The 15,333-nt window shown below is 41.7% G+C and overlaps 1 protein-coding gene across 5 annotated transcripts in view; it reads right to left on the bottom strand.

Moving 5' to 3' along the window:
• Positions 1-421: 421 nt before the first annotated feature.
• kcnq1.2 (potassium voltage-gated channel, KQT-like subfamily, member 1.2) overlaps positions 422-15,333 on the bottom strand; it is a 160,171-nt gene continuing 145,259 nt past the window's right edge. For 2 of the 5 annotated variants that reach the window (XM_086074524.1, XM_086074523.1), the window contains one exon: positions 422-3,565. In XM_086074524.1, the coding sequence (XP_085930650.1) occupies positions 3,419-3,565 (147 nt within the window). In that variant the 3' untranslated portion in view covers positions 422-3,418. Of the gene's footprint in view, positions 3,580-11,686; positions 11,809-15,333 lie in introns of those variants that run through there. The other 3 variants (XR_015094677.1, XM_086074526.1, XM_086074527.1) reach the window with 3 other exon arrangements.

A 15,333-nucleotide genomic window follows, 5' to 3' on the forward strand; every position in this document is an offset into this window, starting at 1 on the left:
CGAACCCAGAACCTCATTTTCCTTCCCAAGCTTTAATACACCGCCTGTGTTTAAGAGTGGTCCTCATGCCCCCCCGCCCCCCTCCAGTAATCGTTTAGTGAAGGTCTGAGATCAAAATGCCTTTTGAAGTTGGATTCGCTCTCTGTGTCTGTCTGGTCTTCAGATGAAAGCAGCGGGCAGCTCGGCGCTGGCCTCTGAAGACGGTGGTTCCTCTCTCTCTCTCTCTTTCTCTCTCTCTTTCTCTCTCTCTCCCTTGCGCTGATGGAAACCAGAGGGCAAGCTCAAACCCTCCGCCCCCCGGCCCGTGTCGCCTCCGCGGCTAATTGAAAGTGGCTTGGCGCTTATCCTTTCTTGCCTCTTCCTTGGCGATCCAAGGCGATGAGACCCCCCCCCCCCACCCCCCGCTCCCATGCTGATCTTGGGACATCCCCAGTCGTCTTTGGCCTTTGGAGTAGTAATATGAAACCGTAAAAAAAGGGAGCGGGTACGGAATATTGGAAGTTCCAAGTCGGCTCAGAGGAAGTGTTCGTTTTCCTTTTTTGTTGGGTTTGCCGTGCGACAGGAAATTCAGCACAACGTTGGGCTTGATTGGTTTCAAATGACAAGCTTCACCCCCGGATGGAAGCAAATGAAGGAATGGATGAAGGGAGCGGGCCAGCGTGTCGTGAAACGTGTTTTCTTTCTGTCCTCTTTATTTTTTACAGCGTAGCTACAGTGCAGAGGGTGTGCGTATCGTTCCAATCATTTCCATCCATCTGCCGCGCTCTGTCTTTCTCATCACTCCCGAGAAGCAGCGCTGATGTTTCCATGGGATCGGAATTACAGTGCAATAAGGCAATGTCTCTATTTATATATCTCTTATAAAACTGTACAGGAGAGAAGACAAGAGAAGCGATTTTTTTCGTCAAGGTGTGTTACAGACGTTCTTTAAAACACAAGCACGGAGATAAAACGATACAGTAAACCGTCACCTATTTGCCGTTTTCTATGAAAAACTCACCAAGTCGCATGATCTTGAGTTGCTTCTGTAATGCTCTATGAGGCCACAAGATGGTGCCAGAGCCCCGGCTAATAGGAAAGTAGTAATTAAGTTTGCTCAATTACTCGCAGGCCTTGACACCAATCCTCAAATAGTGGAGCTTTGCTGTTATACTAATAGTTTCATATAACTACAGCAACAAGGTGAAAAGATATGCTGGCGCAGAAAGAAAGAAAGAAAAAAAAGAAAGAAAGAAAGGAATTGCCCGCCTCTGTTGTGTGAGCCATAAATAATGAGGCCTAGCTACAGTTACAGTGCAGCGGAGCCTCCCGAACCAGAACAGAGGACGTTCAGCAAACTTTTAAATACTGTACAGGTGATGAACTCAGTAACACTTTAGCAGCATATAAATTACACAGATAAAAAGTGTAAATAGGCCGTTGAAAACAAACGACAAATCAGACTTTTCCCAGAACGCGTCATAGCAATGTGTCGTTAGAGAAGAATGTTATGCTAACGTTTCGCTGTTGGCCGGCTAACGCCGTGCTAGCGACATGAGGACAGGAGTTTTCAAATTTGGATGCCAAACCTGATGGACAAACTAGCTTAGCACTAGCTAAGATGATGCTACTAGCAATGTAAAAATATTTAAAATGGGGCCAAAAAGAAAAACATCTTTATGCTAACGTCTTGCTGCTGGCCGGCTAATGGTGTGCTAGCAACATATGAACGGGAGTTTTCAAACTTGGACGCAGGACCTGATGGACAAACTAGCTTAGCACTAGCTAGGATGAGGCTAGTAGCAATGTAGAAAGATTTAAAATGGGGCCAAAGAGAAAAACATCCTTATGCTAACGTCTTGCTGCTGGCAGGCTAATGGTGTGCTAGCAACATATGAACTGGAGTTTTCAAACTTGGACGCCGGACCTGATGGACAAACTAACTTAGCGCTAGCTAGGATGAGGCTTGTAGCAATGTAGAAAGATTTAAAATGGGGCCAAAGAGAAAAACATCCTTATGCTAACGTCTTGCTGCTGGCAGGCTAATGGTGTGCTAGCAACATATGAACTGGAGTTTTCAAACTTGGACGCCGGACCTGATGGACAAACTAGCTTAGCGTTAGCTAGGATGAGGCTACTAGCAATTTAGATGGATTTAAAATGGGGCTAAAGAGAAAACCATCCTTTCCTCTGCCTTTGGCTCTTGTACAGTGCGAAATCCTGCGAGGTTAAACAAAATTATTTTCAACTAAAAACGAAAATATTTTTGTGGGTTTACACGCTGCGTCGACGCGCTAGTGTAGGCTACATTGCAATACATTTGGATTAGACAAGTGAATAAAGAGGCTTTGTAAATGGATGACGAATGCGGATCTTTGGTGCGAGCGAGTCTGAGCTCTCGTGAATCGTAAAGCTAACAAAAACTAAGGAGTGATCCTTACTTTTCATGCGTACTTGTATCCTTACACACAAACAAAAAGCCAAAGAAAACAGACAAAAAAAGCACCACTTTAAGAGCATGGACTGAGATCAGCTGATGCCAAGCCCCCTCAGGACGTACTCGCACGAGGCCAATCTGAACGTTAGCCGAGAGTTCCTCTTCCTCTCCCCGTCCCCTGCTGGTTGCTTGACTAGATTATTTGGGAGATATGAACTGGAGAGAGAGGACATCACGGTTCAAATGGCCTCAAACACAGAGTGAGTCGTCTTACCCTGTTTTATGTTTGTGTACTGAATTCTTGTCCCACCAAAAGTTTGGACCAGAGTTATTGGAGTTCCAAAGAAACTTCAAAAAGCCTCTTAAAAGTGGATCCTGGAGAATATAAAGAAGATTCCCGGTGGTGGTGCTTAAAGATGATTGATGGACATTTGGACAATCCCAGAGTAAACAAACCTCCGCCAAGAGGTCCGTCCCCGCTGCAGCCATTTTTTTTTTTTTTTTTTTTTTTACTAGCTTCAGTGCAAGTAATATTTCCAAACAGGACACGATAGCGTGGGCTGAATGAAGTCCTCCTCTGCTCGTGTTATTGGATCACCTCGAGCAAACACAGTCTAAATCGAGATGGCTGCATGCGTGCCAAGATAAATAGAATGATTTGTGGAATGCCTGCGCCGCAGCACGACTCCCATTCGGGGAACGTCAGTGCTTTTGATTGCTCGCTCGTTAGCTTAGGAATAATATTAGGAAGAGAAGAGCGGGCACACGTAAATTCCCTTTAGGAAAATAAATGACAAAGGGAGGCACGGCATTGGAAGGTGCCAGGGAATGTAATGGGGTTTTGATCGACGCACGATAAGACCCCAAAAAAAGGGGATGCGGTAGTCAACATTGGAAGGTGAGTCATGATTCCCGCTCTTGGTGCCCCTTCTTCTGTTGTAGGTTGCGGGGCGTTTATAAGTCAATGACAAAACCCAGGAAGTGGCTTTTGGGAAGACCCCTTTAGGGCCCCTCGTCGATGCTGACTCCCATCCGCTTCTGGATGGTCACCCTGCGGATGGAGGGCCTGGAAATGAGCTCAGGCTTGGGGAGGAACTGCTCCGTCAGGATCCGCAGAACCGAGTCCATTTTCTGGTCCATCTGGTAGACCTGCAAAGAACAAACTGATATATAATATGATATATTTGCATCATATTCAGTACATCATAGCACATGGTGAATAAAAAAAAGTTTAGAATCTGATTGAATGGCCATGACGTGTAGGGTGCCTCAAGGGTGAAAACTTGGACCCCTTTTGTTCAGTCTCTATAGAGATGGTAGTTAACTCATTCACTGCCATTGACGTCCATAAATTCATTTGAACTATTTATATTAGTTTAACATTTATTTTCCATTTTTGTTACCAAGAGTATGAAAACCTAGATTATTATTTTTTTTACATTTAGAACAGATATAAAATTTGTGATTAATCGTGAGTTAACTAGTGAAGTCATGCAATTAATTACGATTACAAATTTTAATCGCCTGATGCCCCTAAATTTAAAAAACTATTTTCTTAAAAAATCGAAAATAAATAAATAAATAAATAAATATATATATATATATATATATATATATTTTTTTTTTTAATAATCTTTTTTTAAAGAAAATATTTTTTTTAATCGTTATTAATTGCATGACTTTACTAGTTAACTCACGATTAATCACAAATTTTATATCTGTTCTAAATGTACCCCCCAAAAAATTCTAGGTTTTCATACTCTTGTTAACAAAAATGGAAAAAAAATTTAAAGATAAAAATAGTTACAATTAATTTTTGACGTCTATAGCCGTCAATGGCAGTGAATGAGTTAAAAATAAGATGTAATGTATCGTGTAAAACATAAAACACTCTTTAAGAGGTCCTGAATTTATGACAATTATACAGTCATACATTTTTAATTTTTAATTGATAACATTTTAAGTTTGAATTAAAGTTAGTTTTTGTTTCATGAGAGCGTTCCCGTTGTGCGTATGAGAGGCAATTCTTTACGACTCTTTAAAGAGTGGCACACATGAAAGAGCTGAAAGACGTCACGAGAGAGTCGCAACTTTATGCCCGGCAGTCTGTGGCTGAACATCACTGGCGCTTTTCCCCCCGCTGGCTCCAGCGTGTATACCTTCCCTCCGCTTCCCCATCTATTAAGCGTGTGCGTGTGACGAGCCCGACGTTTTTATGGCCGAGCGGGACATTTAGAAGCCAGTAGTTTTGCTGAAATACGATCGCTAGAGTAGGACGCATAAAATATGAAATATGAGTCACACAGAGGAATTGCTTTGCATGCACGCACACACGGCGCTGTTGTAAATACTTCTACAGTAAATTACATACAGGTATCCTTGCTGCTAGTTATTGAAAGTAATGTTAATTATTGTATTATATAATGATTCCTATTTTTATTTTTTTATAAGAAATTGTTTTAAATATGAATGATAGGGATGTCAAAATTAGTGTGTTAATTTAAAGTTCCTTTATCACCACTAATTTTTTTAACGCGCGATTTAAGGACCGCTCCTTATTTGGAAAGCCTGTACTGGGGGAATTCCAATTTCAATATAATGTAATATTTATACAATATCATAAATTCAATATAATAATGCATATATTTGTGAAGACTGGGGTTAAATTTTAAAAATGTGCAGAATTTCACAAGTTACTTCATGTTAAAGATTAGCTAGCTCTTAACTATGACAAGAAAAATGCACCGAGCTATCACCGATGTCTTACAAATGCAATTATGCCATCTAGTGGCAGAAAAATAACCTCAACACAAATCAATATCACACTCGTTTGTTTTTTTAGAGTACGGTACATCTTTTTCATTTTAACTCAATGTTATGAATTATTATGAAATTACTGTATCAATGACTAAAAGATGCAGCCATGTTTGTATTAGTTTAAAATGTGTATGTGTGATTTTTTTTTTGTACGTTTAGAACAGATATAAAATTTGCAAATTTGTTCCATTTTTGTGTGTTTTGTGTTAACTTGAGATACATTGTAAGACATAGAATGTATTTAGTCCCTTTTTTAAAATAACACATTCTGACCCATTTAAAAAAAAAAATCTCCTCACGATGTTGGCCACCTCTACTAATCATAGGAAGGTGGCAATTAAAAAAAAAAAAAGTCAAACATTCCAGGCTCGTGGTCACTCCTCATCCGACCATATTTGAAGTGTCCTCCAGAAAACAAAAACGTAAACGACTTTTGGCTCATTAGTCCGCAGCACCTGCTGCTATTTTGCCGCAAACCCCTCCCCAACATCGTTCTTTTGTTTCTGCGCTCGCAGGAGGAGAGTCACTTCATTTGTGACTTTGGACGCATCGGAATGGCGGTCGGTGGGTTCCGTAACGAGCACTCCATTGGAGCAGTTCTTGTGTACCGCTAATGAACATTTGCTGCCGTCTCTACGGGACACGTTCAAGAGGTGAGTCAAGTTGGAAGACAAACTTCTTAATCAATTAATCAAGGTTTAGGTAGCGCAGTTTTACCCCGAATGTCCAATTTTCAGACATTTTGGACAACTTTGTTGGGACAGTTTGGGGACATTTTTAAGTGGTGAATACACAACAGGTCGGTACAAACAGGAATGTTTCTTGTAGATGGCGAAAAAAAAAGAAGCACATATGCAAACCAACACTAAAGATGCAAAACACGCTTGGTATTTGTGCTTACTAGGGCTGTCTTTGACCACGATTCGATTCGATTCCAATTTTTGTGCCTGCGATTCGATTCAGAATCGATTTTCGATTCAGAGCGATTTTTGATTCAAAACGATTTGATTGACAATGATTTCTGCTTCAATTTATAGATGTGCAAAGAATCGTCATGATTTACTCCAGTCTGACTCGCTAATGCTAATTAGCGCGCTACAAAAAAAAACGGCTATTCATACAAAACGCTTCAGGAATGTATACAGAAAAGCATCTTAACATTACTCACCAACATATGCTCTTGATCGCGACTTTTTCCTTTAATGTGGCTATACAAGTATATCAGAACGCACGGAACCACACTGCCCCTAAGTGGCCAAATCGTGTACAACATGAACAGCGCTCCCAATAAAGACACATACACAAACAAGGGCAAGACAGTATAAAATATTTAAAATAACATCCATTTTGGGACATTTAAAATCGATTCTGAATCGCACTAAATGAAAACCGCGGCTCTTTTGAGAATCGATTTTCTCGGCACACCCCCAAGTGCGACTTTTACATGTTTATTTCCTCATTTCTCGCCACGTTGCATTCCTCATATTGATCTAATTCAGATCAGCTGTGCCGTTGCCGGGCGACGTCGCCGCAGGTTCGCTCACTTGGGTCGTGCCAAAAGCGCACTCCTGGCTCGGCTTGTCTGACGCCCTTCCACTCGGATTCAAAGCAGATTCATGAGGGCTGCTAATGGAAGGAGACAGATAGCATCGACATGATGGTCCCTGCAGGGCACTTTGACGCTAAGAAGCCAGCTTGTATGAAAAACAAGAGCAGTCAAGCGTCAGCTATAGATGAGGACACACTTTCACATTTGACACGGGCTGGCTTTTAAAAGCCCTGCTGGAGACGCTGCAGGCTCCGTCACGACACATGTGGTGTGTTATGAATGTTTCGCTTTGCTATTCCACTGAAGATCACAGTGACGTTTTCCAAACACGGCATCCGGGCAGCGGGAACAACAAATGTGCGCAGAGACAGCGCTGCGACAAGCTCATACGGCTTTAAAGCTACTTAAGGGACTTAAGTAGGATAGTCGGAGTCAGTAAGTCGCTTTTGCGCCGGTCCTCGAGAGCCGGCCAGTTCAGAGCGAGCGAGTGGTATCGCCATCTGTTGGCCGGTGTCGGAACGTCTCGCCGGCCTTTGGCGCTTGTCAAATTCTCCCGTGACGGCTGACGTGAGAATAGTGAGATGAGGTGGCATGGCGGCGAGGGCGCGCGGTGGCCTCGGCGTGTAATTGCAATGAGGTGTTGTAGTGTCTTGTTCAGTGGGGAAGATAAAAGCTGCGTGATGGACAGCTTGGCCTCGTGTCAGCAGATGCGGTGACGATAAAAAAAAAGACATTGTATGCGGCATGCGAGTAATGTTACGTGCTCTATTTGTATATGTTGTTGAGGGTTCATAATAACCGGATCATCGATGCTAATTTTCGTTAGCCTTATAGGCTAGCACTAAGCGGAGCTGAACAGCAGTCAGAACACGTTTGTGTTTAAATACAGAAAGAAAAAGAAAAAAATGAAATAATTTTTTTTTGAAAAATAAAATAATAAAAAAATAGGGCCCCAACTTTCTTGCCCAGTGCAATTCTAGCACGAATTGTAGTCTTTTCCGAGACAATCGTAGCTATAAGTGGATGTTTTAACCGACAATGCGCCGTTGTGGGAGTGAACACATCCGACTCCCGGTCAATCAAAGCGGTTTTTCGTCATTCCTTAAATTCAGTAGGGAAAGAGCCACAAGATTACCCCCTTCCACCCCTGATCGTGCATCAGTGTCAAGCCTCGAGCAAATCCACCAAAATCGCCTTACACCACCTGCACCACAACTTAGACCGGCTTTTTGCGTTTCTAAAATCTAGTTTTTGTCACTAAACTATCAGATGCGTCCAATACAATACGCCCAAACGCCAAACGAGGCCTAGCGTGGTCTACCTAAATCACAAACATGCAAAACTAGACACGAAAATAAAGACGCGGCCATTTTTATGCCGATCACGTGTGCCGGTCTACGAAAATTGGGCACACTGCATTTAGAACACAGGCACAAAGAAATACTTTTAAATTTATTTAACTGTGTAATGTAAGAAACGTTTTTAGGTGGTTTTGCTATATTTCATATATTTTAGTGCAAAGATTTTTGAGCAACCTTCAAATTTGATGCGACTATGTTTTGTGTCAGAGCAAGAACTGCGTTGATTTTGATTCCTGACATTTGGAGGGTTCCGCTGCTGTCGATGCAGTGATGTCATCCATTCCATTTGACGTAACTGTAGCAGTAGTGCGGGGTCACGGCAGGTGAATTTGCCCATGCAGAGACCCCCGCTGCCACTCCGCACACCACCATGGAGGACGTGAAAAGGAGGTTAAAAAAAGAAGAAAAAAAAAAGAAAACGAGCCGAGCGGTTCGCTGACATGCTGGAACCATTACGTGTTTTCAGCACCCAACATGCTGAGTGATGGCAGACGACTTAGTAACAGGGCAGCGCTCAGTGAGTCATTAGTCATTTGGACACACTCGGCCCCAGCGGGGGGTCGGGTGGGGGGGATGGTCATTCTCACCAAAACCACACGTGCGCTTAACTCGCCATGGAAAACTTGGTTTCAAAACCAATAGAAGGCTTGAAGTGAACAATTTTGTCCGAAGTCTGGCGCGTTTTTAAAATTGAGAATCCTTCGTTTCTCGGCGTGGCAACAAAAATAACGATTTTTAACCCTGGAGAACCCACGGGGTCAAATTTGGCCCCTATAAATTCTGCTACTCAAATAACAAAGACCTTTTTTTTTTTTCTCCAAATTTAACTTGAAAAGTCCAGAGTGCCACTTCTGACCCCTGCATGGGGTCATCTAGTGGATGAATATTGCACTTACATGAGCCAGAGTGGTGGTGACAAGATGGCTGGCAACATGCCAATTTTGTTGAGCTGGAAATCAATCCAAACAAAACCATCTTCTCAGCAAACCATCAGATGGTAAAATTGTGCCAGAATGCCTAGAAGTATGTTTTATATATATATTTTGATAAATTAGCAACTCTGAGCTAGTTTAAAAAAAAAGGGTTACAATTGAAAAAAACATATATTTTGGTGTTCAGTGAACTTATAGCAGTTATTTAATGTATAATTCATAATTTTCCAAAGAAGAAAAGGGTTCTTGGGTTCTCCAGGGTTGAGCAAACTTCTTATTTTTGAGAGCATCGCAGGTCGGAGCGGCTTATGTTTCAACTGGAAACTCGCCAAGCTTTTAATCAAGCCATACTGTACTGTCTTGTCTCCAGCTGCCTCGGAGACTTCTTCTTTCTCCACAAATCCGGTCACAAGACTCCATATGATCAAACATGTGACTTCATTTGCACAATTGCAGACATGTGAGATGTGACTTTAACGCCGCTACCTGCTCTCCATCTGTCCTCATGCACACCACAATGCCGAAGACAAAATGTCCATGGAACATGATTTGATCCTATTTGAAGACAATAGTAGCAAGCGGCGTGAATATGCTAGCATGTAGCAGAAAAACGCAGAAAGTCAGTTTTTGTGAAGTTTATTAGTTGCAAGCTCATTTGTAGCAACAGCAAGACTGCGCGTAATCGTGTCGGGTGTTTTAAAAGTTGAAGGGTCCCCACAAAGTTCCGTGATCTTTTCCAGGACTTTTTCCACAATTAAATTGGAGCGCTTCCGCGAGCTCAACATGCTCTTCCTCTCTGGTTTCCATGCTGATGGAGAGGAGCAGCTGAAAACCACCAGCTAATGTAGCCAATGTGTGAAAATGGCTGACGTGTCCATGTGACCCATCTATACAGATTCTCGAGAGGAATTTTTGATTACGCCACCCAGACGTTTTTTTTTTTTTTTTTTTCATGCACACATTTTTTAGAAAGACCCAAAGATACAATTAGCATGATTTTAAAATACGCTAGCATTTAGTCTGAATACAACCTACATATAGTGAAATGATAGGATGTGTCCCGAATATGCTATCATGTAGCATGATCACAAATAATAAAGAAGGCATTAACAATGTCTGTGGACTTGGGAGTGCTAATGCTAAATATGATGCTACCAACAACACAATGCAGTCTCTTGTGTACTAGCATGATTCCTGAATATGCTAACGTGGCGTAATCATTTTTAAGGGTAGCAAGACAGTTCGTGAATAAGCTAATATTTACAATTAACATTAGAGAAGGCATTAACAATGTCTGTGTACTTTGAATGCAAATGCTAATAATGACGCTAACAGCAAAAACAATGCAGTCTTCTTAATTGTGTACTAGCATGATTCCTGAATATGCTAACATGATTGTGGCATGATCGATTTTAAGGATAGCAAGACAGTTCGTGAATAAACTAATATTTACTAATATTTTTAGCTTTAGCCTAAATTAGCTACTGAAACTGAGTGAGTAGTTTTAGAGTACTGAATTGAACGTAGCATGTAGCATGAGTAAATACCAGTAAGTAATATTGGAATATATGTTTGCATCTATCATAACTATATGAAGTGATAACAGTGGGATTAGAAGATAGTTATTAGAGGACATAAAAGCATGTAGTAAGTCTTGTAGCTGTGGCCAATTGTCAAAACAATTCAAGGAGAACAACAAAATAGCCTCGATGATACTTCAACAACGGGCGCTAATGCTAACGTTGCTGTTCCGCGCTCGCTTTGCATTACGGTGATAGCGTATGCGTTTAAGTGGTTTGGTGATGTCGAAATGATCGCATTAAAGCCTTGGCCCTAAAGTTACTTTTTTTTTGGAATAGATTCGTCCGGACAGGTTTGGTGCTTGGTGAGGAGAATCCGCCTGAAAACCTGCTCGCCAAGTTGGGAAAGCAGATTGCCAGGCGGGCCTCTGCCAAGGAGAATGGCTTCACTTGAACCCTGCGATATACAATATGTTCTTTGTGTTTGTAGGAGAAGAAGCTGCTGTCGGAGGAGGCGGAGGAGAGGTGAAGTTTAGGGTGGAATGGCTTCCCGGTTGGCTAAGGGGAAGGAGAGAGGGTGGTGTTGGATTTGAAAGCACCTGACGCACACGATGAGCATCAAGGGCTGGCGTGCCACGTGCCGCGCGAGGGGGGGGGGGGGGGGGGGTGCGGGGGTTTCGGTGTACCGAGGGCCGCGATAATCTCTCAAAGATTCTTTTGTTTCACATTCCCTCCTTCCTCCTCTCCCTTTTTCCCCAGATACACTAGAGGTGTTTGTGTGTCACAATAATGTACTCACTCTTTGACAAGCCGTTACTCATATACAGTGAGCCCCCGTATATTGAGGGGGGGGGAGACGTTCCAGACCCTGTCGCAATAGTAATAATTGGATTAGATAGTACAGTAAAAGGAAAATAAATGCATAAATAAATAACAAAGTTTTACATGACGAAAGTCAGCAAAGGCCTAATTATTGCAAGTCTGTTAAACCTATCCTGGTTAAGATCTTAAAAATCGGCACGTGTACTCAAACAAAGACGGAGAGACAAGATATCAACCGCTAAACAAATACATTCTTGTCTTCATTAAATGACTGGCGACAGGCCCGAGGAGGCTTTCCAATCTTTTCAACAGCCTCTGCCAATCAGATAGATTCGTCTGCTTATCTTCAGCAAAAGACCCCATGGACCTCTGCCAAGGAAGAAAATTGCGGCTGCCAAAAGATGGAGCGTCTGTCAGTGGAGTATATCGGGCCGCTGTGGAAATGTACGACTCGTATGCGCAAATAAACCAGAGGCATTTGCCTGAAGAGGAAGCGGTAGTGAAACAGTAGTAGTAGTCGAAGTAACAAAAACAACACCCGACATTATGTCATTTAGCTGCATTCCGCAGAGCGGGGAAGGTTGTGATCTAAAAGTTTATTTAGTCATTTCATTTATCATCAATATGTATTTTAAATAGTTTTCTGTATGTTAAACAGTTTTTTTTGTTATGTTGGAACGGATTAACTGAATTGGCATTAGTTCCTATGGGAAATATTGCTTTGGCTTTAGTACCAGCTCTAATTTTGTCCATTAGTCCCTTACAGTGAACTATTCATGTAGACGTACACTGCTGGTGCCTTTTTTCAGAAAACATCTTTAAGCAATTACATTTATGGGTAATGTTATAAGATGAGTTTAAATAATATTAAAATATTTGTGATGCTAGTCTGTGGTATATTTATGGTTTTAACTACCAATATAGGCAAGATGACTGTATCTTGTGTAACTCGTCTCATGATCCGCCATTTTTTTAAAGTTAGTCTCAGTTTTAGTCCAGTTTCAATCACGCTTAGCCTATTAGTTTTTATCATAGTGAGTCAATCTCATCCTGTTTTTATTTAGTCCATTTTAAGTCGACTATAAATCGAGCATTTTAGCCTTTATTTTAGTTGAAGAAACATCTTTAGTCAGGACAATGATTTTTTTTAAATCAGCATATTATGTTGAACATTTCGGATCTAAAACCATTTCACATCAAATTTTCTCTCACCTTTTTGATGAAAAACAACTTTTACACACAATTACAGTATATCAACAAGTGGCTACTATGGCGCCATGCGACGAGCTAGCAAGTTAGCCAGCATTAGCTAGCGGTCAGATAAACATTATTGTTGGAATGTTATAGCCATTGGATTCATGTTAAATTAATAACTATAATTTACCACTTGCTGTCTGTCCCATGTATGAAAGGGGAGGGGGGGGGGTGTCACTGTGTGACAGATGATCAGATACAAGATTTGACAAAAATCATAACTTTCGTCTCGTTTTTGCTCATGTATTAAAATGTTCCATAGATTTTAGTCCAGTTTTTATGAAGTGAAGTACATTTTCGTCTCGTCTTCATTAGGCGGCGAAAAATGCAGACTGATTTAGTCCCAGTTGCTGTTTATTAATGAGGGTTTTAGTCCGGTGAAAAATGTGTGTTGACGAAATTATTTTTGTTTAGTTTTCGTTCGAGCTGGAGGAAACGGTTCACTTTCAGCAAATCCATGTCATCCAAACTCCAAAACACGACTGCAATTAAACGAATATCACCTTTCACTGTGTTTCTGCTGTGCCATCCCCAATCGATAAAAGCACTCAAAATGGTTTCATAGATTGTAAACACTGAGGCCAAGGCGAGGGAGGAGGCTAAAAGACCATTTGTCCTCAAGGACAGCTGAACACGATTTGCCCGTAATGGGTCCCTGGAGTGGTTTGCGCCAACACTGTCGATAGCGGGGCACGAAGGTTTTGTTTTTGGTTGACGTTAAGTTAAGTCACTTAGGTACGCAAACAAGCAGGATTTGTTCGACTTGTAACAAGACTTCATTTCAAGCCAAACGTGAGAATATTCTTTTAGATGTGGCGAGACGAACAGCCGCGTCATCATTCGGCGTGAAGGACGCGGTCGCGTGGCTCCGTCTCCTTCAGGCTAATTAAGAGCTCGGCAACGTGACACCACATTCGAGAGGTGCACGTGTGTGTGTGTGTGTGTGTGTGTGTGTGAAGGTCAATGAGTAGAAGGAGGCTTTCGGCAAATTTGAGGGTGGAATCATAAAAACACGCCACAAAAAGAGGCTTTTGGACTTATTTAGCAGCATTCTTGTAAATCTGTCTTTTTTTGCACTCGTCACTGTGTAATGCATCTTTCACTGACTTTTAAGTTGAGCGCCAACAAGGTCCGTTGATATGCTACGCTGCAAAAAAAGTGGGATTTTTTTTCCAAGGAAATTAAGTTGTCAGCTTTATAAGAACAATGATGCATTTTGTTTTGATTTTTATAAGATAATGTCACCATGTAATGATATTTAAGTCACAGTTTAATAAGGGAAGAAAGTCCCATTTTAATAAGTGGAGTTAAAGAAATACAACTTTATTGGCCTTGTAAATACACTATTTACTCTGGAAAAGATGCCTTTTTTTCACTTTAAAAAATAGGATGAACGTCTTGGGGGGGGGAAAGAGATTTTTGACCTGTAATAATATGCCTTTAATTTTAACATAAAAAAAAAAGTTAAGTCAGATTTATGCGATGATAAAGTCACAAGAGCTTTTGATTGCACCAAAACTAAGTAGGTAGGACGGATGTGTTTATGATATTTCTTGAACAGGTTTGTACTTTTTGTAAATGATATATATAATGATTTTTGCAATTTATTGAGCCACAAGTTATGGCTTTCAAACACCTGGGAGTCAAAAACACTATCATTGTAGTATGATGATCAAGTCTTTACAATATGTTCTATGTGCCCCCACTAGTCAAAAAACAAACATTTGGATTATTCTTGAGTGTATGCAATAATAACTAAAAAGCAAAATCCACCTGTTTTTAATCCATCTCAGAGGGCGGCCATTTTGACATTTTACCGCCCTCTGCTGTCGACCGAAAATGACATCACAGTGTCCAAGTTGCAGGTTTCAAACGTCACATGACCAAACTCAGAAAACACGTGAGCCATGATTGGTTGTTACCCGAGCCCTAGTGGGGCTGCATAGAACATATTATTATAAAAAAAAAAAGAAGAGACTTGACTTCCACTTTAAAGACCTTTTCATGAACAACAGACACGAAAGAACAAGAAAGCAAGTGACTACCGCTGACCTTGACTGACTCTTCACACATTCACACTACGGCAGCTCAAATCATCATTTAAGTCTTCTTGAATGATTTAGCCGCCATTTTCTCAATCACTCTGCTTTGGCCAAATGACGTCTATTTGTTTGCTTACAACAAGAAAGCTTGCGCTTCTTCCACCCGGAAATTCTTCTGAAAGGTTTCTACTTCCTGTTTAGATCCCATTTCCGCAAGCTTGACAGAGGACTGTCTCGGTTACTGAACGAATCATGCTGAAAATGTTGGCCTCGTACCCTCAAACAGGCCACTTCTTATAAACGACTCCCCCTCCTCCTTCACCAGCTGCCAAAAGCGCCGAATACCCTCACCCCAACCCAGCCATGATAACCACAAGACACTCAAGCATTCCTCCCGTTTCTTCGCCAAGCTGTGGTGGCGGCCGCCGTGGCACGGTCCATCGACGGGGGAGGTGCCGCGTCACCATGGCGGCCGCTGTACGGCGGCCACACTGCGGCTTTGTTGGCGCTGTCAATAGGCCAGTCAGCTTGATATTATAAATGGTGGTGATGGGGGGTGTGTGTGTGTGGGGGGGGGGGGGGGGGGCGTCGTACCAAGCGTGTCAGCCTGGGGCAAAGCA

The sequence above is a fragment of the Leptonotus elevatus genome, chromosome 4, assembly GCF_054856555.1.
Source record: "Leptonotus elevatus isolate MCC_2025b chromosome 4, RoL_Lele_1.0, whole genome shotgun sequence".
Classification (NCBI taxonomy): domain Eukaryota; kingdom Metazoa; phylum Chordata; class Actinopteri; order Syngnathiformes; family Syngnathidae; genus Leptonotus; species Leptonotus elevatus.